Here is a 25,903-nt window from a genome sequence, read left to right on the forward strand (position 1 = left end):
AGCTGGGCCAATCCGCATGAGCCCGGAACCTGTCGACCTGGAAAACAGACTGGGCCAGGCCTCTTCAGCAGGCAGATGGAACTGAATCTCAACACACAGACTGGTTCTAACAAGAAAGGGAGGGAGCCTGTCTCACTAGCCTACAGAGGGCGCCATAGCTGTCTGCTGTGCGCCGAGTAGCAGCAAAAACAAACTGCCCCATAAACACACCCAGGTCTATGTTGCACTACCACACAAACCACAATGAACAAGAAGCTAAACTTACCACGACTTTCCATTACAAGGTCTGAGGCGCAACAGTCAACGATTCCTGAAAAAGAAGCGGCAACATTTTTATTTATTAGCCTGCAGAGGTAAATGGCAAAAAGGTCAACTTTCATGAATAGTATTTATGTAAAAACTGAAGAGATGTACACTGCAGAAGGTCATTGGTGTTGGGAGGAGGTGGTCTTCAGCAGCAGTACGTAGGTCTGTGGGGAGAGGTTTCAGGCCTCCCTGGAGATGCCCTCTCGGCTCAGTCCCGCTGTCCAGAGAGAGCAAAACACACAGTCAGTCACACACAGCTGGGAGGGGAGAGCATTTAACCAGTTTTAATGGGGATCGATAAACTCAAGTGACATTCCACATAAAACAACACTTAAATATTTAGAGGATTTAGAGTGAGGAGAAGGGTAATGGCATCGTTATGACACCCAAACACACACGGACTTAACGACTGTTTGAACACTGCATTTTTCCTCTTCAGATTTACACCCAAATCTAAATTCTAAGATAGTTAATAAAAACAATTGGCAATAAACACATTGTGGTGTGTGGTAACTAAATATTAAAGAGAGCCAAAAGACATGCTCCTTTACAGTCCATCTTGACTGAAACACACACACGCACACTGACTCTAGCTGCAGCTCGGTGTGACAGTGTCATAGCCAGGAGGACAATATTAAATCCTGGGAACAGAGCGTGAGCACATTTCGCCAACTCGAGCAGCTCTGCTGTAACAGGGACCTTTAACAGGGAGAATGAAGGATGAGCACAGGAATGGTGTGTGTGTGTGTGTGTGTCAAGGGAGAGATGATGAAGGGTCAAGGGAGAGGTGAAAAAGTGTCGGTGCAGGTTAGGGTTGAATGGCGGGAACCCGGTTACCAAGATTAACCACACAAAACAACTCCCTTTTCCTGGGTTAAATAACTGAGAGAAACTGGTACATTTTAAAAAAATATTTATTTTAACAGCATGACGTTAACAGTTAATATGCAATGTCGAAACCTGGCTTCTCTACAGCTTTCTTTCTGCATGATCAATCATAAACGCTCATGGTGTGGACAGACCATTTCGGTATGGACCTATCATCTCATCTAGAGGTCGACCGATTATGATTTTTCAAAGCCGATACCGATTAATGGAGGACCAAATAAAGCCGATACTGATTAAATCGGCCGATTAAAAAAAATGTATTTGTAATAATGACATTTACAACAATACTGAATGAACACTTATTTTAACTTAATATAATACACCAATAAAAATCCATTTAGCCCCAAATAAATCATGAAACATGTTTAAACAATTTGGTTTAAATAATGCAAAAACAAAGTGTTGGAGAAGTAAAAGTGCAATATGTGCTATGTAAAAAAGCTAACGTTTGAGTACCTTGCTCAGAATATGAGAACATATGAAAGCTGGTGGTTCCTTTCAACATGAGACTTCAATATTCCAAGGTAAGAGGTTTTAGGTTGTAGTTAATATAGTATTTATAGGATTATTTCTCTCTATACCATTTGTATTTCATATACCTTTGACTACTGGATGTTATTATAGGCACTATAGTATTGCCAGTGTAAAAATATAGCTTCCGTCCCTCTCCTCGCCCCTACCTGGGCTCGTACCAGGAACACATCGACAACAGCCACACTCGAAGCATCGTTACCCATCTGACAAAAGCTGCGGCCCTTGCAGAGCATGGGGAACAACTACTTCAGGATTCAGAGTGAGAGACATCACCATTGAAACGCTATTAGCGCGAACCACCGCTGACTAGCTAGCCATTTCACATCGGTTACATCAGCCATTAGGTCATAAACAGAGCTGTGCTTGCGAAGAACTGCTGGCAAAACGCACGAAAGTGCTGTTTAAATGAATGCTTACGAGCCTGCTGCTGCTGCCTACTGTCGCAAAGCTAACTAAAAAGCAGCATTCCCCAAGTGAGGATGGCTTTCACTTCAGCAGTAATAAATTCATGAACTTCTTTGAGGAAAAGATAATGATCATTAGAAAGCAAATGATGGACTCTTCTTTAAATCTGCGTAATCTTCCAAAGCTCAATTGTCCTGAGTCTGCACAACTCTGCCAGGACCTGGGATCAAGGGAGACACTCAAGTGTTTTAGTACTATATCTCTTGACACAATGATGAAAATAATCATGGCCTCTAAACCTTCAAGCTGCATACTGGACCTTATTTCAACTAAACTACTGAAAGAGCTGCTTCCTGTGCTTGGCCCTCATATGTTGAACATAATAAACGGCTCTCTATCCACCGGATGTGTACCAAACTCACGAAAAGTGGCAGTAATAAAGCCACTCTTGAAAAAGCCAAACCTTGACCCAGAAAATATTTAAAAAAACTATCAGCCTATATCGAATCTTCCATTCCTCTCAAACATTTTAGAAAAAGCTGTTGCGCAGAAACTCACTGCCTTCCTGAAGACAAACAATGTATACGAAATGCTTCAGTCTGGTTTTAGACCCCATCATAGCACTGATACTGCACTTGTGAAGGTGGTAAAATTACCTTTTTAATGGGATCAGACTGAGGCTCTGCATCTGTCCTCGTGCTCCTAGACCTTAGTGCTGCTTTTGATACCATCGATCACCACATTCTTTTGGAGAGATTGGAAACCCAAATTGGTCGACACGGACAAGTGCTGGCCTGGTTTAGATCTTATCTGTCGGAAAGATATCAGTTTGTCTCTGTGAATGGTTTGTCCTCTGACAAATCAATTGTAAATTTCGGTGTTCCTCAAGGTTCCGTTTTAGGACCACTATTGTTTTCACTATATATTTTACCTCTTGGGGATGTCATTCGAAAACATAATGTTAACTTTCACTGCTATGCGGATGACACACAGCTGCACATTTCAATGAAACATGGTGAAGCCTCAAAATTTCCCTCGCTAGAGGCCTGTGTTTCAGACATAAGGAAGTGGATGGCTGCAAACCTTCTACTTTTAAACTCGGACAAAAGAGAGATGCTTGTTCTAGGTCCCAAGAAACAAAGATATCTTCTGTACAATCTGACAATTAATTTTGATGGTTGTACAGTCATCTCAAATAAAACTGTGAAGGACCTCGGCGTTACTCTGGACCCTGATCTCTCTTTTGACGAACATATCAAGACTGTTTCAAGGACAGCTTTTTTCCATCTATGTAACATTGCAAAATCAGAAACGTTGACCAAAAATGATGCAGAAAAATTAATCCATACTTTTGTTACTTCTAGGTTAGACTACTGCAATGCTCTACATTCCGGCTACCCGGGTAAAGCACTAAATAAACAATGCTAGAATCCTGACTAGAACCAAAAAAAAATATCATATTACTCCAGTGCTAGCCTCCCTACACTGGCTTCCTGTTAAGGCAAGGGCTGATTTCAAGGTTTTACTGCTAACCTACAAAGCATTACATGGGCTTGCTCCTACCCATCTTTCTGATTTGGTCCTGCCGTACATACCTACACGTACGCTACGGTCACAAGACGCAGGCCTCCTAATTGTCCCTCGAATTTCTAAGCAAACAGCTGGAGGCAAGGCTTTCTCCTATAGAGCTCCATTTTTATGGAATGGTCTGCCTACCCATGTGAGAGACGCAGACTCGGTCTCAAACTTTAAGTCTTTACTGAAGACTCATCTCTTCAGTGGGTCATATGATTGAGTGTCGTCTGGCCTAGGAGTGTGAAGGTGAACGGAAAGGCTCTGGAGCAACGAACCGCCCTTGCTGTCTCTGCCTGGCCGGTTCCCCTCTCTCCACTGGGATTCTCTGCCTCTAACCCTATTACAGGGGCTGAGTCACTGGCTTACTGGTGCTCTTTCATGCCGTCCCTAGGAGGGGTGCGTCACTTGAGTGGGTTGAGATACTGACGTGATCTTCCTGTCTGGGTTGGCTCCCCCCCTTGGGTTGTGCCGTGGCGGAGATCGTTGTGGGCTATACTCGGCCTTGTCTCAGGATGGTAAGTTGGTGGTTGAAGATATCCCTCTAGTGGTGTGGGGGCTGTGCTTTGGCAAAGTGGGTGTGGTTATATCCTTCCTGTTTGGCCCTGTCCGGGGGTATCATCGGATGGGGCCACAGTGTCTCCTGACCCCTCCTGTCTCAGCCTCCAGTATTTATGCTGCAGTAGTTTATGTATCGGGGGGCTAGGGTCAGTTTGTCAGTTTGTTATACGTTAGCTTATATGGAGTACTTCTCCTGTCTTATCCGGTGTCCTGTGTGAATTTAAGTATGCTCTCTCTAATTCTCTCTTTCTCTCGGAAGACCTGAGCCCTAGGACCATGCCTCAGGACTACCTGGCATGATGACTCCTTGCTGTCCCCATTCCACCTGGCCATGCTGCTGTTCCAGTTTCAACTGTTCTGCCTGCGGCTATGGAACCCTGACCTGTTCACCGGACGTGCTACCTGTCCCAGACCTGCTGTTGTCAACTCTCTAGAGACAGCAGGAGTGGTAGAGATACTCTTAATGATCGGCTATGAAAAGCCAACTGACATTTACTCCTGAGGTGCTGACTTGCTGCCCCTCGACAACTACTGTGATTATAATTATTTGACCAAGCTGGTCATTTACGAACATTTTAACATCTTGGCCATGTGTTTTCATCATCTCCACCAGGCACAGCCAGAAGAAGACTGGCCACCCCTCATAGCCTGGTTCCGCTCTAGGTTTCTTCCTAGGTTTTGGCCTTTCTAGGGAGTTTTTCCTAGCCACCGTGCTTCTACACCTGCATTGCTTGCTGTTTTGGGTTTTAGTCTGGGTTTCTGTACAGCACTTTGATATATCAGCTGATGTAAGAAGGGCTATATAAATACATTTGATTTGATTTGATCATATGGCTCATTTATCACAAAACCCACTGATATTGCCAACTACTTTAATTACATTTTCATTGGCAAGATAAACAAACTTAGGGATGACATGCCAGAAACAAATTCTGAAACTACACAACCAAGTATATCTGACCAAATTATGAAAGACAATAATTGTACTTTTGAATTCCTTAAAGTCAGTGTGGAAAATGTGAAGAAATTATTGTTGTCTATCAACAATGACAAGCCAACGGGGTCTGACAATCTGGATGGAAAACTACTGAGAATAATAGCAGACGATATTGCCACTCCTATTTGCCACATTTTCAATTTAATCCTACTAGAAAGTGTGTGCCCTCAGGCCTGGAGGGAAGCTAAAGTCATTCCCCTACCCAATAATAGTAAAGCCCCCCCTTACTGGCTCAAATAGCCAACCGATCAGCCTGTTACCAACTTTTAGTAAACTTCTGGAAAAGATACAATGCTATTCCACAGTAAACAAATTGACAGACTTTAAGCACGCATATAGGGAAGGACACTCAACAAGCACAGCACTTACACAAATGAGTGATGATTGGCTGAGAGAAATTGTTGATAAAATGATTGTGGGGCCTGTCTTGTTAGACTTCGGTGCGGCTTTTGACATTATCATTCATAGTCTGCTGCTAGAAAAACTTGTGTTATGGCTTTTCACCCCCTGCTATAATGTGGATAAAGAGCTACTTGTCTAACAGAACACAGATTGTGTTCTTTAACCTGTTGCGACGAGCAAACCCGTATCCGGGAGCGTAATCATAGCCTCAAATGCATTAGCATAACGGACATAAATACCCCTAGAAACTTTTCCTATTCATGAAAATCGCAAATGAAATGAAATAAATATATTCAAACACAAGCTTAGCCTTTTGTTAACAACACTGTCATCTCAGATTTTCAAAATATGCGTTACAGCCAACGCTAGACAAGCATTTGTGTAAGTTTATCATGGCATAATGCTATGCTAAGCTCTGCTGGCAGCAGGCAACATTTTCACAAAACTAAGAAAAGCAACCAAATTAAATAATTTACCTTTGAAGAACTTTGGATGCTTTCACTCAGGAGACTCCCAGTTAGATAGCAAATGTTCCTTTTTTCCAAAAATATTATTTTTGTAGGCGAAAAAGCTCCCGTTTCTTCACCATGCTTGGCTGAGAAATCGACCGAAAAATGCTACAACTATAACGCCAAACTTTTTTCAAAATTAGCTACATAATATCGACAGAAACACGGCAAACGTTGTTTAGGATCCATCCTCAAGGTGTTTTTAACAAATATATTCGATAATATATCCGTCGAGGCAGTTGGTTTCTCATAAGAAGTGATTGGAAAAATGGCTACCTCAGTATTTTACGCAAGGTTTTCTGCGGGAGACACCATGTGACCACATGCCATATATGGTCCCTTACAGCCATTCTTCAAGGGAAATGCCTAAAAAGACGTCACAATGCTGTAGACACCTTGGGGAAAACGTGGAAAACGTAAGCTCATTCGTAGCTCATTCACAGCCATATAAGGAGTCATTGGCATGAGGCGGTTTCAAAAAATGCGGCACTTCCTGGTTGGATTTTTATCTGGGTTTTTTCTGTGGCACTCACAGACAATATCTTTGCAGTTTTGGAAACGTCAGAGTGTCTTCTTTCCAAAGCTGTCAATTATATGCATAGTCGAGCATCTTTTCGTGACAAAATATCTTGTTTAAAACGGGAATGTTTTTCATCCAAAAATTAAAATAGCGCCCCCTAAATCCAACTGGTTAATGGAAGCCTCTCAAACATAATCCAGGTAGAATCAGGAATTCCCCAGGGTAGCTGTTTAGGCCCCTTGCTTTTTTCAATCTTTACTAAAGACATGCCACTGGCTTTGAGTATGGCCAGTGTGTCTATGTATGCACATGACTCAACACTATTTACGTCCACTACTAGAGTGACTGAAATGACTGCAACACTTAACAAAGAGTTCTTGGTAGTTTCGGAATGGGTAGCAAGGAATAAGTTACTTGCATTTGGGACAAAGCATTGTATTTGGGACAAATAATTTACTAACCCTGAACCTCAACTGCATCTCGTAATGAATAATGTTGAAATTGAGCAAGTTGAGGTGTCATGGTCAAAACATATTGATAGAACAGTAGCTAAGATGGGGAGAATTCTGTCCATAATAAAGCACTGCTCTGCCTTCTTAACAACACTATCAACAAGGCAGGTCCTACAGGCCCTGGTTTTGTCGCACCTGGACTACTGTTCAGTCGTGTGGTCAGGTGCCACAAAGGGGGACAGGGCAGCACGGCTGGCCCTTAAAAGTACATGGAGATCTAAAATTAAATGACATGCATGTCAATCTCTCATGGCTCAAAGTGGAAGAGAGATTGACTTCCTCATTACTTGTTTTTGTAAGAGGTGTTGACAAGCTGAAAGTACCCAGCTGTCTGTTTAAAATACTATCACACAGCTCGGACACCCATGCATACTCCACAAGAAATGCAGCAGAACAGACTATGGGAGGCACACAGTACTACATAGAGCCATCACTACATGGAACTCTATTCCACAACAGGTAACTTGATGAAAGCAGTAGAATCAGATTTAAAAATCAGATAAAAAAATACACCTTATGGAAAAGCAGGGACTGAAGTGGCACAAACATAGGCACACACATGCATACACACACGGTAACATACGCACTATACACACACGTACACATGGATTTTGCGTTGTAGATATGTGGTAATGGAGTATGGGCCTGAGGGCACACAGTGTGTTGTGAATTCTGTAATGAATGTATTGTAATGTCTTTAAAATTGTATAACTGCCTTAATTTTTCAGTTAGAAGCATTTGATTTTGCAATCGCATACATCATTTTGGATTTGTGTGCTCATGAAAACGGTTTTCACCCTGTAACATAAGGAGACACAAAATGTTACTTAGACTGCATTTTTCAGATCTCTATATAAAAAAAACTGTCCGACAGCTAGATCCAGGATTCTTACAGGGTTCAAGTTCAATGTCTAATTTAACTGATTAATGCTTAATATATGATTTAACAACAACTTACACTTCCATAAATGCAAGGCCAGAAAAGTTATGACATGATTTTGACAATATCACAGTATCATTTTTGTGCTAGTTTGCTTTCCCTGCACCAAAACGTCATAGCTTGTTCTCAATCTTCTTTTTATAGGGAGCCAATTTGTTTTCAGCACTTTTATTTCCATAACTGATCAAAACTTCTCATGGCTCTCGTCTCTGCAGCAGACATGGAGAGCAATATATTTATAACATTGAACATTGCAATAAAATCACAGTATTGAATTGCAATACATATAAAATCATGAGAATCACAACACATATTGTATTGGCACCTAAGTATCGTAATAATATCATATCGTGAGGTCCCTGGCAATTCCCAGCCCTACAAATGACTATCACTATTCTTTAATGAACAGTGTTATTAACCCATGACTACATGGGCAAAAGCCTGTTAAAACAATGTGATGGCCCCATTGAGAGGCCTGAGAGGCCCCATTGACCAGAGCTAGAAATACACACCATCCAAACAATGCCCTGCCATGAAGTAATAATTATGTTCAGGACACAGCCAAGCACAGGGTTCTACTGCTCTACTACACACAGACACACGCGCAATCATAAATGCATGGACACACTCACGCACACACACAGCCATTACCTAGGCTAATAGTCTATCTAGGATTCAGCTATGCACAGGGTTCTACTGCTCTCACTCACACACAAACGCACTTCCCATCATCAGTCGACCATTTAATATGACTGATTGCTTTGTTTCAGAAGTACCGTCACCACTTCTGAGTTTCTCTTGCTGTATGAGTGTGGGAACAAAGCTTTGCTTTTTAACCACAAAAGAAAGCTAAAAGGGTAAAGGAATGAAACCCAACTGAACAAGTGGCAGCGACACCAAATAAGCCCCATCCTTTCCTTGAGTTCAGAGCCTGGGCTAAATGTACTGGACTTTTAGCATTGAAAGACAAGTAGTCACTCCCGACCCGCCTAGCACCACGGCTTGGTGAGTCACAGCAGAGTCTGGAGTAGAGTGGCGAGCATTTCCCGATCTTAGAAAGGTGTGTGTGTGTTTGTGATCTTATACATCTCGTCATGCCCTCATCTTTATGCTCAGCCTTTGAATGCATCACTGCATGTAATTTGAAACAAAGAAATGTGCTCTCTCCCTCCCTCGCTCTCTCTCCCTCTCATGCTCACAGCACACCCTCTGGATGGTGCTTGTGAAAAAGGGATGTACATGGCCTAGTTCCCTTTTGAGTTTTTAACCGTCTCACTGCTGGGCGAAACCGCTGTGCTCAATCAATGCTTTTCTGCACCACCACAAGTCTCACTGTGTCAAAGTCAAACAGTCCAGAGACTTCAAATCACTCACCTTTCCAACATAGCGATGCCAGATATACACTTCACTTGCCTTTGACACATCATAACATGTCAGTCTCCAGTCCATACCACAGCTGATAACACCTGACCTCACATAACACCTCACACTGACTGTCAAGCAGGAGGGTGCAAGACCTGGCACACACCTTGGTCAGTGATAGTCCTGACTAATTAGAGACCGTAATGATTTCCACCATGGTGAGTAGCCGATTGAATCACAAAGCACAGGTCAGAAAGCACTGGTCAGGAGGAATCACAAACTATTTGTTGCTAGAGTCACCACTGTATAATCATTTGTAGAGTGCACTCTCACTGGCTGGCGCACTCCACTAGCGATGATTCAATTAAGATGAGAGCGGAAACGGGAGCAGCTGGCTTGGTTATGTGATCTTTTAATAGCAGCCCACCTCCTCTCACAGCAGGGCTGCTTGGGTTTTGGGCACAAACAGCCACCAATACAGTGAAGAAAAATGTGTTATCCCCAGTTCTCTACCACTTCACCAAGACAACACTCTCAGCTAATGGCATGCATCTAGCACGACACATCTAGAAGGTAAGCACTGCAGTTGTCCAGAACCAGAGCCTAAAGCAGGTGGACCCAGTGCCATACTCACTGCTCCAGAAGGGTCTTTATGCCAGATCTCTCCCTCGCCAAAGGTGTCTTGGAGCTGGGTGCGCAGTGGCAGACTTACAGCCTCTCTAGTCCCTCTCGTGCGAATCTCTCCGATCAGCACCGCTCCCCAGCCCCCCCTCTCGGATACGGACAGAAGATGGAGTCTGTTCTCAATCCGGGTCGGCTACACGTCATCACCGAGCCTACCCCAGAATAGCACCACTCACCGCAGGGACTTGTGGCCCACTTTCCCAAGGAGCCCAAAACGCTCCTATCCCCTGAAAAACTTAAAAAAAATCTCTCCACCTGTTTTAGAGCACTGTTCAACAGGAAGCTAGTGCAAATGGACCTTTGAAACTCACTGTTCTTCGGTAACTATGAGCAATGAGAATGTGTTTATATCCTCTGTCCTAAAGGCAGAAGTAAGGACTCCACCCAATGTGGTGTGTGGAAGTGAAGTTCCTGATTACATACAATAGACAAGATCGCTGGCTTGGATAGCTGTCAGGTATCAGCAGGGACAGCTGTCAGGTAATCTAGCTTGAACCTACACCTTTTGCATGGTCAGTATTTTCACACACCCATCTTCCAAGCTCTCTGCATCCCATATTTCCATCCTCGTGCATAAATGCACTTCCACTGTTTAAAGTCAGTGAGTCCGCAGTCTCCGCACCCTCCACACTACCCCCTGCTAGTGGACTAAAATGAGGAGAGGGCAGAGTACATTAACCAACAGGGTTTCCGTTAGCCGGCAATTGGCAATAAAAAAATGTTTTAATTCATTGGTGGAAACACCAGTTCATGGAAATACATTTCACCGTCATGCTTATCAGTCTATAGGCTAATTTGAATAATTTAGTGCAATTATATTGGCCTGTTTATTCATTAGTCATCATGCATCTTATTTATCCAACAACTATCATATGCGCAAGGCATACAGAGCCTATTTTGAGCGGGATTTCTCCTGCAGCTCCTCAGCTGATTGCTGCTAGAGTAAAATGTGCTTTTATAAGCCCATTCATTGCGCCACAAATCCCAATGCAAATCGCATGTTTAAAACAGTTTTAGTGCACAATTAAAAAGAGCTACAATTTTGTTTCTCTAAACATGCCTCCCATTCAAGTGCAGGCACCAGCCTAATAGTGCATCACCCACCACTTTGCAATGTGAGCTGGAGGCAGTATGCATTTTGAAAACATACTTAATTTTTTAAAACCTTTTTCAAATAGCTTACTGTGAGGAACTATAGTTTCAATATATTATAATTCGCAATGGATATAAAAAAAAAATAATAAACACTTTCCTACATTTCCTGTGCAGCAGGACAGGTACTTCTATGCGTGCTCAAGTGCGCACACACTACCTCAACATTATCAGGAAAGAGAAATCAGACACATGCTCATATGGAGCACCCCAAACAAAAGACAATGTTTCTCACAAGTGTAGCAGGTTGTGAACTCTGCAAACAACGTTTCCACTCCGAGATTGAGAAAGGTAAATGACATGAATTAAAAGATAAAAAAAAAAAAATGATGACAGGATAAGACAACCATAAGAACTAAGGACAATGTACATATCAAAATATCAAAACAAACACACACGATACAACACATTTGGACAACAGTTATTAGCAATGCCATGGTGTAGCCTAATACAAACAATAAGTACAAAACATTGTTAGCTTACATTCCATGGCATTTGGACAATTTTAAAAACATATTTGCTTTAATTAATATTGTTCAATAGAACTCTAGTCGACTTGGTCCAAAAAATATGCCTAAAGAGTTTCTCAATACTACCCATTGCTTAGCATCTCCCACTTTGTCACGCCCTGACCTTAGAGAGCCTGTTTATTTCTCTATTTGGTTAGGTCAGGGTGTGATTTGGGTGGGCATTCTAGTTTTCTATTTCTTTGTTTGCCGAGTATGGTTCCCAATCAGAGGCAGCTGTCTATCGTTGTCTCTGATTGGAAATCATACTTAGGCAGCCTGTTTTCCCTGTTTTCCCCCTGAGTTTGTGGGATCTTGTTTTTGCACAGAAGCTGTATAGCCCTGCAGAACATTACGTTTGTTTATCTTTTGTTGTTTTTTGGTGTTCATCCAAATAAAGAAGATGTACACTTTCCACGCTGCGCTTTGGTCTCATTCCGATGACGGACATAACACACTTTCTTTGATGCTGTTGAATTTGATTTCTAATAGCAATTATAATTTCAAGGATGAATCGGTGTCTAACAAAATGTTTTTTTAAAAGTTGGTGTTAGACATGTAGAATTTTGTGTTTTGAATATAAATATTTTACCTAGCAGAAGTATTGTACTGTTAATTGAAGGACTGTGGACAATGAGGTCACCAAAGATAAGCTGAGGATTCATATATACAGCTGTAGGAAGTTTACATACACCTCAGCCAAATACATTTAAATTCATTTTTTCACAGTTCCTGACATTTAATCCTAGTAAAAATTCCCTGTCTTAGGTCAGTTAGGACCACCACTTTATTTTAAGAATGTGAAATGTCAGAATAATAGTAGAGAGAATTATTTATTTCAGCTTTTATTTCTTTCATCACATTCCCAGTATCAGAAGCTTCTAAAGCCATGACATAATTTTTTGGAATTTTCCTAGCTGTTTAAAGGCACAGTCAACTTGGTGTATGTAAACTTCTGACCCACTGGAATTGTGATGCAGTGAAATAATCTGTCTGTAAACAATTGTTGGAAAAATGACTTGTGTCGTGCACAAAGTAGATGTCCTAAACGACTTGCCAAAACTATAGTTTGTTAACAAGAAATGTGTGGAGTGGTTGAAAAACGAGTTTTAATGACTCCAACCTAAGTGTATGTAAACTTTTGACTTCAACTGTAGTTTGATGGAGCGATGGGAAAGCCAGCCTTGAATCTGTAGCCAGAATAAACTTACTGTCAAACAGTACCAATACAAATGCATTATGTCCTCCTCATTATGACAGAATCTGCATTTCGAGTCTTGCTCAATAAATCAAATACAAAGCATTGTCTTTTTTGACATAATTTTATAAAATACATTTAACTGAAAGGCTCAGACCTGCTTCCATGGTATTGGGTTGTCAAATATATCTTCCTCATTGTTATGGCGTTGCAGATAAATATAACTTATCATTTTGTATCCATTTATAGTTTTTTTAGAGTAGGACAGCATACAGTTAAGATGAAGAAAGGAAAGCACAAGTTAACTTTCCATGTAGGGGGTATAGCAGACACTAATTGAGCACATGTATGATTTGTACATATATCCCCGTAGGTTCTACACATCATTACAAAATCAAACAACTTTCTGTCCTTGTCCACAATGCCCTTTAGAAAATGTGTTTTTCAATAAGATGGCCAACAAAAGAGGTTCGCCATTAATATTCAACATTTGTGTTGTACTAAATAGGTTGCTGAAGAACTTCCTCAGGGTTTTCGGGAGAATAGAATTGCCTCCTGAAGTAATGGAGATGCATTGCTAAAAATAAATTATGCTATTTTGGTAGAGAAATGTTTAAGTTGATGAAAAGGGAGGAGGTTGTGTGTGAAAATGTAGTACATTTAGCTGAAATCCAGTTTGGATTGGGATATACAGTACACTAGGAAAGTATTCAGACCCCTTGACTGTTTACACATTTTGTTAGGTCACAGCCTTATTCTAAAATATATTTTCCTCATCACCCAATACCCCATGACGACAAAGCAAAAACATTTTTTAGAATTTTTGCAAATGTATTACCAATAAAAAAACAAATACCTTTTTTACAAAAGTATTCAGACCTTTTGCTATGAGACTCGAACTTGAGCTCAGGTGCATTCTGTTTCCATTGATCATCCTTGGGATGGTTCTACAACTTGAAGTTTCTAACTCTCAAGGAAATACATTGACAGTATACGGACATTAAAACCAAGTGACGTGAGGAGTCTCCTGTTGGGTGCCGGATTGGATAATAGCATGAAAAGAATAGTAAGGGTTTCTTAGTTTCTGTGAAGAACATTTTACATACCTCAAATTGGAATTTCATCTAAAAGTGGGGACTCTCCCATTTTGAATGACTCAATGGCATAATGTAATTCCTCCTCTGTGATCAAACCTTCACCTAAAAGCTGCTGCTCATCTATACGTTTCAGGTGGGGGATATTCAATACAAAAAAAAATCTCAAATCAAATTGTATTGGTCCCATTCACATATTTAGCAGATGTTATTGGGTGTGTAGCGAAATGCTTGTCTGTGAATGCTTGTGAGATTGTAGGGCTGGCTTCTGTTTGAACAACTGTTTGAAATAATTTGCTCCTTCTATTAATAATGCAATTCTCTAAAATGAGTTGATTTCTTTTTCAGGCAAATTTCTCTGCTGTAAATGCATGAAATATATATTTTTTCACCACCTACAGTATAGATGATACCACCAGCGACATGTTGATGAAGTCTCTCTAGCTCTCTTTGTTTTCCATTGAGTAATTGTAATGTTGTAATTTAAATCTTTAAAATAATTGTCAATTTGTTGGTTTAGAGCAAAGAATTCCTCTGTTTAAAAAGCTTTTCCTTGGCAAAAACCTTTTCTTTCTCCAAGAAGCATGTTTTATCACATGCCCACTGAAAGCGCATTTGATGGCATCCCATACAATATGCAGATCATCTGCGTCTGTATTGTGGTTAAATGAATTTATGTTTTAAAAAAATTGTTATGAATAAAATTCACATCCTCCGGTAAGGATTGGTTAAACTTCCAAAACCCTGGACCACTTGGGAATTCCTCACTGACAAGTTGGATTGTAATAACAGAGTACTTTGAACATAAATGTTCAGCAATAACAGTTTGATACCTTAGAACTGAGTAAAAAAAGCAAATTAAAAAAAGAATAAATTAGTCTCGCCTTCTCCCTTCTTCGCCAAGTATATCTAATTGACTCTGACTTTTAAATCTCCCGATATCTACTAGATCCAGAAAGGATATATTCTCCCCGATTGTTGAAAGAGCTTGTGGGTGATAATTTGACATGAGGCTGTTTTCGGAAAGTATTGATACCCCTTGACCATATTTTACTACGTGACACCCTTATTCTAAAAAGTATTCAATTGTTTTTTTGTCCTCATCAATCTATACACAATACCCCATAATGACAAAGCAAATTTTGCAAATTTATAAAAAATTCAGAACTGAAATATCACATTTACATAAGTATTCAAACCATTTACTCAGTACTTTGTTGAAGCACCTTTAGCATTAATTACAGCCTTGAGTCTTCTTGGGTATTACGCTACAAGCTTGGCACACCTGTATTTGGGGAGTTTCTCCCATTTTTCTCTGCAGAACCTCTCAAGCTCTGTCAGGATGGATGAGGAGCGTCACTGCACAGCCATTTTCAGTTCTCTCCAGAGATGTTTGATCGAGTTCAAGTCCGGGCTCAGGCTGAGCCATTCAAGGACATCCAGAGACTTGTCCCGAAGCCACTCCTGCGTTGCCTTGGCTGTGTGCTTAGGATTGTTTTCCTGTTGGAAGGTGAACTGTCGCCCCAGTTTTAGGACCTGAGCACTCAAGCAGGTTTTCATCAAGGATCGCTGTACTTTCCTCCATTAATCCTTCCCTCGATCCTGACTAGTCTCCCAGTCCCTGCCGCGGAAAAACATCCCCACAGCTTGATGCTTCACAGTAGGGATGGTGCAAGGTTTACTCAACATTCAGAGTTCAATCTTGGTTTCATTAGACCAGAGAATCTTGTTTCTCAACGTCTGAAAGCCCTTTAGTTGCCTTTTGGCAAACTCCAAGCGAGCTGTCATGTGCCTTTTACTGAGGAGTGGCTTCCGTCTGGAAGATTATCCCATCTCAACAGAGGAACTCTGGAGCTCTGTCAGAGTGACCATTGGGTTCTTGGTCACCTGCCTGACCAAGGCCCTTCTCCCCCGGTTGCTCAGTTTGGCTGGGCAGCCAGCTCTAGGAACAGTCTTGGTGGTTCCAAACTTCTTCCATTTAAGAATGGAGGCCACTGTTTTATTGGGGAGCTTCAATGCTGCAGAAATGTTTTGGTACCCTTCCCCAGATCTGTGCCTCGCCACAATCCTGTCTCTGAGCTCTATGGACAATTCCTTCGACGTCATGGCTTGGTTTTGCTCTGACATGCACTGTCAACTGTGGGACCTTGTATAGACAGGTGGGTGCCAATCCAAATCATGTCCAATCAATTCAATTTACCACAGATGTACTACAATAAAGTTGTAGAAGCATCTCAAGGGTGATCAATGGAAACAGGATGCATCTGAGCTCAATTTTAAGTCTCATAGCAAAAAGTACTTACGGTACTTCTGTAATTTATTTGTTTATAAATTTACAAAAATTTTGGGGAACATGTTTTTGCTTTGTCATTATGGGGTATTGTGTGTAGACTGATGAGAAAAAAATGATTATTTAATCTATTTTAAAATAAGGCTGTCACGTTAAAAAAAATGTAAAAAGGGAGAGGGTCTGAATACTTTCCGAATGCACTGTACAACCTCCCTAATCACTCTTCCATTTTGCTTCTTCTTTAGCTATAGAGTGACAACCAAATTTATGCAACCAAATGACAGGGATTAACGGTACATATGTAAATGGAGAATCAATAAAACAATGAATGCGAAGAATTGGCGGGATACAGCTAAGCCATTCTGGAGAGACGCCTAATATCGTCGCCACACCCTTCTTGTCTCAACATTTTAAATGATAATCAAGACACATTATCTTCACACATATTTGAGATGCTTTTTACTGACAGCTGTAATTCAATAAATCAGCGATGCCTTTTGCCACTCCCCTGTATAGACAGGAGAAATGTATTTCCATTTACTTCCCCATTGGACCAACCACTATGCCATTTCTCTCCAGTTCTATTAGTTTTCAATTTAAAGGCACAATCCTTTTCATATTAGCAACCCATGAGTTGTTGTATCTTTAGATTCACCCTCTTTCAAAGTTTCTGACAGACATTTTCATCTGTGTCACATGGAACTGCTATCAGGTGCGCTGTTTAGAATGGGGTTTTCCCTGGTGTGCCATTTAGAATGGGGTTTTCCAGCTAATTGCATTGTGGCCAATTTTTGTAAAGGACGTTTTATTGGCTGCTTCATTACATGAGTTGCATGTTCTGTTAAGATGCATTACCATAATCTAAATGTGATTTCTGTCATTTCTGTGAACCATGTGTGGACACCCTAATGGGTTATGCACCCAGTGCATATGGGTCAGGTACATTTCTCAAAATGGCCGGTATATTAAAATCTTGCCGGTTATGTTGTCCGGCGCAACATTTTCCTAACGGAAACCCTGGCTGAGAGCTATTGAAGTGGCTTGTCAGAGACCCGTCTCCTCTTTGGTGTAACTGAATCATGCCCAGCTGATGGGTTAAGCATCCTGCTCAGCTTATAATGGCCCATTACCCATTACATTGCATTCCAATAGGATGTGGCGAGCACTCCAAGAGCACTGAGACAGCGTTTTCTCTGACAGGCAAATGAACTTCAAGACCTCTCAGGCCACAAATAGTCAGCATCAGATAATGAGATACAGTTTTATGGGGCAGGTATTGGAGGTGGCCAAAACAGACAGTACAGACACACAGGAACGAACCCACTAGTAACCTAGTAACAGGTGTGGAAAATATGGAAAAGTGCCTCCTGAGTGGCGCTGTCACTCCCCCGAGTCCATACGGGAGTCGTGGCAATGGGACAAGACTAACTACCAATTGGATACCACAAAATTGGGGAGAAAAAAGGGGTAAAAAAATATAATAAAAAAAAAAATAGATAAGATGAAAAAGGATTAAATCATGTGCACTGAAGAGGGAAATATACTGAACAAAAATATAAAACGCAACATATAAAGTGTTGGTCCCATGTTTCATGAGCCGAAATAAAAGATCACAGAAATTGTCCATACGCACAAAAAGCTTATTTCTCTTAAATGTTGTTTATAAATTTGTTAACATTCCTGTTAATCAGCATTTCTCATTTGCCAAGATAATACATCCACCTGAAAGGTTTGGCAAATCAAGAGGCTGATTGAACAGCATGATCATTACACAGGTGCACCTTGTGCTGGGGACAATAAAAGGACACTAAAATGTGTAGTTGTGTCACACAACATAATGCCACAGATGTCTCATGATTAGAAGGAGCATGCAATTGTCATGCTGACTGCAGGAATGTCCACCAGAGCGGTTGCCAAAGAATTGAATGTTAATTTCTCTACCATATGCCGCAGCCAACATCATTTTAGAGAATTTGGCAGTACGTCCAACCAGCCTCACAACCGCAGACCACGTGTAACCATGCCAGCCCAGGATCTCCACATCCAGCTTCTTCTCCTGCAGGATCATCTTAGACCAGCCACCCAGACAGCTGATGAAACTGAGTTTGCACAATCAAAGAATTTCTGCACAAACTGTCATCTGTGTGCTCATTGTCCTCACCAGGATCTTGATCTGACTGCATTTTGGCATTGTAATGGTATGGGCAGGCATAAACTATGGACAACGAACACAATTACATTTTGAATGCACAGAGATTCCGTGATGAGATACTGAGGCCCATTGTTGTGCCATTTATCTGCCGCCAGCACCTCATGTTTCAGCATGATAACGCATGGCCCCATGTTGCAAGGATCTGTACACAATTCCTGGAAGCTGAAACAGTCCCACTTCTTCCATGGCCTGCATACTCACCAGACATGTCACCCATTAAGCATGTTTGGGATGCTCTGGATCGACCTGTATGACAGCGCGTTCCAATTTCCGCCAATATCCAGCAACTTCGTACAGCCATTGAAGAAGAGTGGGACAACATTCCACAGGCCACAATAAACAGCTTGAGAAACTCTACGCAAGTGAGATGTGTCGCGCTGCATGAGGAAAATGTTGGTCCCACCAGATACTGACTGGTTTTCCGATCCACGCCCCTACCTTTTCTTTTAAGGTATCTGTGACCAAGAGATGCATATCTGAATTCCTAGTCATGTGAAATCCATACAAACTCAGCAAAAAAAGAAACATCCTCACACAGTCAACTGTGTTCATTTTCAAACTTAACATGTGTAAATATTTGTATGAACATAACAAGATTCAACAACAGACAAACTGAACATGTTCCACACACATGTGACAAACAGAAATGGAATAATGTGTCCCTGAACAAAGGGGGGGTCAAAATCAAAAGTAACAGTCAGTATCTGGTGTGGCCACCAGCTGCATTAAGTACAGTAGTGCATCTCCTCCAGTGCCATCTCCTCCTCGTGGACTGCACCAGATTTGCCAGTTCTTGCTGTGAGATGTTACCCCACTCTTCCACCAAGGCACCTGCAAGTTCCCGGACATATCTGGGGGGGAATGTCACCCTCCGATCCAACAGGTTCCACATGTGCTCAATGGAATTGAGATCCGGGCTCTTCACTGGCCATGGCAGAACACTGACATTTCTGTCTTGCAGGACATCACGCACAGAATGAGCAGATGGCTGGTGGCATTGTCATGCTGGAGGGTCATGTCAGAATGAGCCCGCAGGTAGGGTACCACATGAGGGAGGATGTCTTCCCTGTAACGCACAGCGTTGAGATTGCATGCAATGACAACAAGCTCAGTCCGATGATGCTGTGACACACCGGCCCAGACCATGACGGACCCTCCACCTTGATCCCGCTCCTGCGTACAGCCCTCGGTGTAACGCTCATTCCTTTGACGATAAACACGAATCCGACCATCACCCCTGGTGAGACAAAACCGCGACTCGTCAGTGAAGAGCACTTGTTGCCGGTGATGTCTGGTAGGAACCTGCCTTACAACGGGCCTACAAGCCCTCAATCCAGCCTCTCTCAGCGTATTGCGGACATGGAGGGATTGTGCGTTCCTGGTGTGACTCGGGCAGTGGTTGTTGCCATCCTGTTCCTGTCCCGCAGGTGTGATGTTCGGATGTACCGATCCTGTGCAGGTGTTGTTACATGTGGTCTGCCACTGCGAGGATGATCAGCTGTCCGTCCTGTCCCCCTGTAGCGCTGTCTTAAGCGTCTCACAGAAAGGCCTCTTTTGTGTCCTACGTTTTCATAACTGACCTTAATTGCCTACCGTCTGTAAGCTGTTAGTGTCTTAACGACCGTTCCACAGGTGCATGTTCATGAATTGTTTATGGTTCATTGAACAAGCATGGGAAAGTGTTCAAACCCTTTACAATGAAGATCTGTGAAATTATATGGATTTTTACAAATTATCTTTGAAAGACAGGGTCTGAAAAAGGGACGTTTCTTTTTTTGCTGTGTTTATTAAGGCCTAATGTATTTATTTAAAGTGACTGATTTCCTTATGTGAACTGTAACTCAGTAAAATCTTTGAAATTGTTCCATGTTGCTTTTATATTATAGTTATAGACTTTTGATTTCTTCCAAATTGTTGATTTTGCAGCCTTCACAGAACTCTGCAGTCAACACTCTCTTGCTGGTTTTTACAATAGTTAGGAAGAGTGAATGAGTTATATACTTTTGTAATGCATACATACTGTACCACAGCGCTGAAATTTAACAGCGCTCATTTAACAGTTTACACCCTGTAAACATACACTGTGTATCACATTTTGTTTTCCTTGTGTTACTATTTTATTGTATTTTTTCATTTTTGTTTAACTGTGCACCAGTTGTATACGGCGCATGCAACAGAATATTTAATTTTATTTGATATAATGATACACTATGCATCCAACACCTCTGCACTATCCTGTTTGAAGTAGTCTCTGTAAGACAGGACTACATTGGCAAAACAAGCAGCAGTGTTTTGCTACTGTATTACCACGGAGTTCGTGGTTTCTTTGTTATTACTGCATACTGACTGTCCAGCATTAAGAGAACCGCAAGTAACTCCATTCAACATAGCCTAACTACAAAAACACTGGCACCTACCTCACACAGACTGCTCTGCTCAACCACAATGTGCCAATGTACTCTACTTTATCATGACCTTGAAAACATCAAATCCCCTTTAGTTAAGGGAATAAAATTATGACAATTTAAATATTCATACATAAACATTCCATGAAAATGTATCCTCCATCAAATGTCCCATTCAGTTTTTGAACCATAACAATCTATTCTCATCAGTATTTTGTGGAACACCCCATGGTATTCAGGAATAGACTTAGCCAGCAGATCTGACCCGCTTGCTTACTGCTTACACTTGGGTCTGAGACTTCCTATGTAGATTAAGACACTGCGGAGCTGGCGCGAGATATGACTCGGAAAACACACCTCAATCAGTAATTTTCTATTAAGGTATCTTTACTTTTACTCAAGTATGACAATTGAGTACTTTTCCCACCACTGGTTAGGCACTACAGTTTAGGTTTAAGCACAAATACCAAATATCTAGCCTAAAATAATTAAAGAAAAACCTCAATGTAGCCTATAAATATAAATTGCACAAGAATTATACATTTATGAATTTAAGGTATTGTTTTCTTTATTCAACCCGCCCGCTCTTCATTCACACAATATTTCATGACCCTGAACCCGTCTGCCCCAGAAGGTGAATGTTGAACTTTTGTTGCATACCATTTTGCGCAATAACACTGTCGGTGTGATCTACGCGTAAGCAAGCGCTAGCATAAGCTATCCTACAGCTGAGCCATGATGATGCAGGAACAAGTAGTATCCATATTCGGCTATCATGTCTCCATATTCGCTCTAGCACAGAGACATAAATCATGCATAAACAAGTCAATGCAAGCTAACTTGAGGTCACAGGAATGCTTAATATTCCTCTCTCGATTCGCAAAACCAAATCGACAATGACCCATTAGTTTATCTTGCTCTGTTTGGACGCATATTTTGGTTTCCAAACATAGTATTTATTTTATTTAACTAGGCAAGTCAGTTAACAACAAACTCTTATTTACATTGACGCCTAGGAACAGTGGGTTAACTGCCTTAATGATTATGGCAATAGGCAGATTATGCAATAGTCATGTAAACACATGTTTATCTTAAACTGTGTAAAGTCAAAATCGGTGTAAACATACGTCGATTAAAACACCTGGTTTTCTGAGAAATATTTAGAATTATTAGGACACTTAAACGCCTTAATTGGCGTTCCAGTGGTCTATTTGATCTGCGCATGTGCTAGCATCAGCATGTTTGGCACGAGTGTAGTGAGTTCTGAATAACTGAATGTATGCGTTTTAGAAGTAGTTTTCGCATACAAACTTTATGTCCAAAATCAGAATCAAATATGCTTCCCAAAAATAATATGTTCGATGTGGTAGATAGTTTATTTCGATTGGCGATTTTCTGCATGTATTAGTGCCGTCTGGTAGACTGATTTCAGATGCGTCCATGTAAACAGGATTAGGAAAATCGTTATTCTTGCAAAGCATGTAAACGTTTTAATCGAACTATATTACATGAATCTGATCATCCACAATAATCGCATTATTGTGTGCATGTAAACGTACTCATTGTTGCGGTTGGGTGGAATTATTACAATGCAACATTGAAGCAACGTTAACACTGGTGGTTATAATGCATGAAAGATTGGCGGTTTGCTGCAACGCAACATGTAAAGGCAACTATGCAGAGCACATTCTCCGGCGAATAACGGAACAGGTAAACAATCAAATGGGTATTCAATAAAATGCATAGTCTATTCGTAGACTCAGTTTGGCCTATTGTGCATATCAAAGAAAGCCGCAGCAACATTTCTAACTGTTGGTTATGGCTGAACAGTGGGCAAATCGAACAAATGATGGACCTTCAGGAAACCAATCGCATAGATAGCTATAGCGGCTGTTTTCAAACTATTAAGTAGCCTACTTAGCAACTAGCTATTCCGTCAACTGTAGCCTATCACATTATTGCCAAAAAAGCGAATTGAATAGACTACGCAGTTGTAGTCAACCCACAGGGATGAAGGACAGTCATCACATATCTAAAAATCAAACCGCAGCCTGTAGCTCACCTCTTTGTAGGAAAAAGAGGTTTGCTAATTGCTACCCAGTGTAACATCACCACTCCATTCCACTGATAACAACAGAGCATCATCACTCGCATCCATTGTGCTTGAACGCCAACAGAGCATCAATGGAGATCAAGGTGGACAATACACCGTCACTGATTTAAGCGGTAAAAACAAAATAAATATGTACGAAAACTAATAAAAAATTACATTTGGAAAAAAGTTGTTACAAATCTATATTTTCAATGGCAGTGTCTTAGTGATTGCCAAGTTAAAACCACGTTCATTGTGTTCTGCAGGAAATTAATTCCATTTCTGTTTACTCTACCATGTTGCTTCAGATCTCACATACCTTCTCTCCTGACTCATGAATTGCCCTCCTCTTGTTTGTAAATCGGTTACAATCGATTTAATATAGCTAGGCTACTCAGCCATTTCCTCATCACTTTTTCCCAGGCTCCCATCGAAACTTTTTTTTACCGGAATGACCGGAAACAACCCGGAGGGCATTTTGGTAATAGTAGTTCTTGTGTAAAACCGCAAGCAGGGCATCTCAATTGGCCTAATATGGATGGTAGTCGCAAATAGAATCTGCCTCGGATTAGAAAGACTTCAATACCCAGCAAGCATTGTAAGGAAAACAGTCCAAGCGCACTGTTATAACTGTTTTCGTAATCTAAAATCATTATGATGTTCCTCAATGAAATAATGCATTGCAGCTGAACGTTACAAGACAGTATTCTTTGTTTCAATGTCAGTGATGTTTAATTCAATACTTTCATATTTTTATCATCACAAAAGACCTAAGATATGCTGGTAACTGGTCTCATAAGCTTTCAGAGCAACTTAAGCACAACTGGAGTATGGACAACTCTAAAGATAAATGTGTTTTAAGATCTTTTGATGAGTCAAGCTTGAAATCTTTTTAGCAAAAGACAAAGCTCTCGATGTACTACACTCTTATGGGGGGAAAAGGGGGTTAACTAGAACCATAAGCTGTTCTATGACTGTCCATGTAGGATAACACTTTTTTGGTTCCAGATAGAACCCCTTTTGGGCTGGGTAGAGCCCTTTTTGGTATCAGGTAGAACCGTTTTATGAACTAAACGTGTTCTACCTTGAACCAAAAAAAGGATTCTCCTACAGGGACAACTGCAGAACCTGCTTTGAACCCTTTTTCTAAGAATGTGCAGGTTTAGGCATAAATCTTACTTTATGTCGAACAAGTGTATTTTTGTTTTATATGTAACAAATATACAGAATGTGTCATATCAACTGTAATAGCCTAACTGTTGCCATGAATAGAACAAATATATATTAAGTCAGTTTATCATATTGAAGGGAATTTTTAGATTGAAGGTACATTGGATTGAATCAGACCAAGTAGGCTACAGAATAGCTAAAGCCTGTAAACTCTCTGCAAGCTTCAACTTCAATTTACATTGGACATACAGCCTCATCTAGTGGCTGAATTGTAGTAAATCGTTTACTGCCTCCTGAACATGCTGCTTATTTTCTTGATGTTGTAGTCATACTCTAGGAATGATCTTGTGCCAGTGGCATGTGATGTGAAGGGAAGGCAAGGCAGGAAGGACTAACAGAGTATGAAACAAAGTGTTGGATCAGCTGGAAACTGCGGCAGAACAAATACACTAGTGTTTTTATTGGCCATAATATATTTCAGAGGGAATATCTTTTGGTATAACAGAACTCATAATTTTCCATAATCACAATTTAATGTATTATTATTTTTTGCCTAAATGCCATGTGTCTTATTGGAAGGTTTATGGTAGGACACTGAATTGAAAACAGATCATACGTGGACATGTTTTTCCTTTGGTTAAAAATAAATGATTGATTTTTGTTTAACAAAGGAATGCAATGATGACTACTGAAAACAAACATTTTAACCTTTACAACATGCACATCTGATCAAATGTACTACTCCGTTGGTACTCTCTAATAGGTTCTCCACAGCTAGAACTAAATGGAGGATGTTTTTTGAATACATATTCTTGTATTTTGAAACCCGTTATGCACTTGACTAAATCAGTGCCGATCATGTGCAACAACTTTTCCATGTAACTTTCTCAAGGAAGAAGCGTTTTTAAGTCTATTAATCTGATTCCAGCTTGATGGTTGTTCTTAGATTGAGACATTATAAAGTAATCAGGCATTGGACAGTATTACACCTCCTTAGATATGAGCATGTGCCCTTTGCTCTGATAACATTCCCACGCCTCTCTCTACCTAACAACAACAACAGCAACATTAAGGTACAGTATAGTAGAGTTAGGCTCACTACTGTATTTCTTATTTCTTCAGAACTCTGTCTGAGGTGTTGATGGAACACTGCAGCCAGATGTTTTGTCCAACATAACAAAACATGATCTGGTTCCCTGGTGTTAGAAAAACATCAGAACATAGTGAACGCAAGAGACAGATATGTGTTGTGATAGGTTGTTTCAGGTGTTCTTGTGCTGTATCAGGTTGCCTTTGCATGTTATGAGACATTATTTCTTCCAGTGATCCTCCTACATACTTGCACCAATAATAGTATGCAGCGGGTAGAATGGATTAGGTCATAATCTAGGCAGGAATGTCTATGTTTGGGGACCAGGCCAGCTGCAGAGATTTAATCACTGGCTGCAGCTGGATAGCAGGACAACCAGGGCTGGCTCCAGGCATAAGCAGCATAAGCGGTCGCCTAGAAGCGCTAGGGGTCCCCCGACCCAAAAACAATTGTAATTTTTTTTTAGGAACTCAGTCGGAGTCTCAACTTATTCTTTATATAT

At 40.9% G+C, this 25,903-nt stretch overlaps 1 protein-coding gene across 2 annotated transcripts in view; it reads right to left on the minus strand.

Annotated features, from left to right (window-relative positions):
- LOC139367552 (phosphatase and actin regulator 4B-like) overlaps nucleotides 1–23,584 on the minus strand; it is a 58,453-nt gene extending 34,869 nt beyond the window's left edge. For both annotated transcript variants that reach the window (XM_071105832.1, XM_071105809.1), the window contains exons 1-3: nucleotides 23,461–23,584; nucleotides 415–523; nucleotides 266–310 (exon numbers count right to left, since the gene is read on the minus strand). In XM_071105832.1, the coding sequence (XP_070961933.1) occupies nucleotides 266–278 (13 nt within the window). In that variant the 5' untranslated portion in view covers nucleotides 279–310; nucleotides 415–523; nucleotides 23,461–23,584. The remainder of the gene's footprint in view (nucleotides 1–265; nucleotides 311–414; nucleotides 524–23,460) is intronic.
- Between the last annotated feature and the right edge of the window lie 2,319 nt (nucleotides 23,585–25,903).

This window comes from Oncorhynchus clarkii, chromosome 2 (assembly GCF_045791955.1).
Source record: "Oncorhynchus clarkii lewisi isolate Uvic-CL-2024 chromosome 2, UVic_Ocla_1.0, whole genome shotgun sequence".
NCBI classification, from domain to species: domain Eukaryota; kingdom Metazoa; phylum Chordata; class Actinopteri; order Salmoniformes; family Salmonidae; genus Oncorhynchus; species Oncorhynchus clarkii.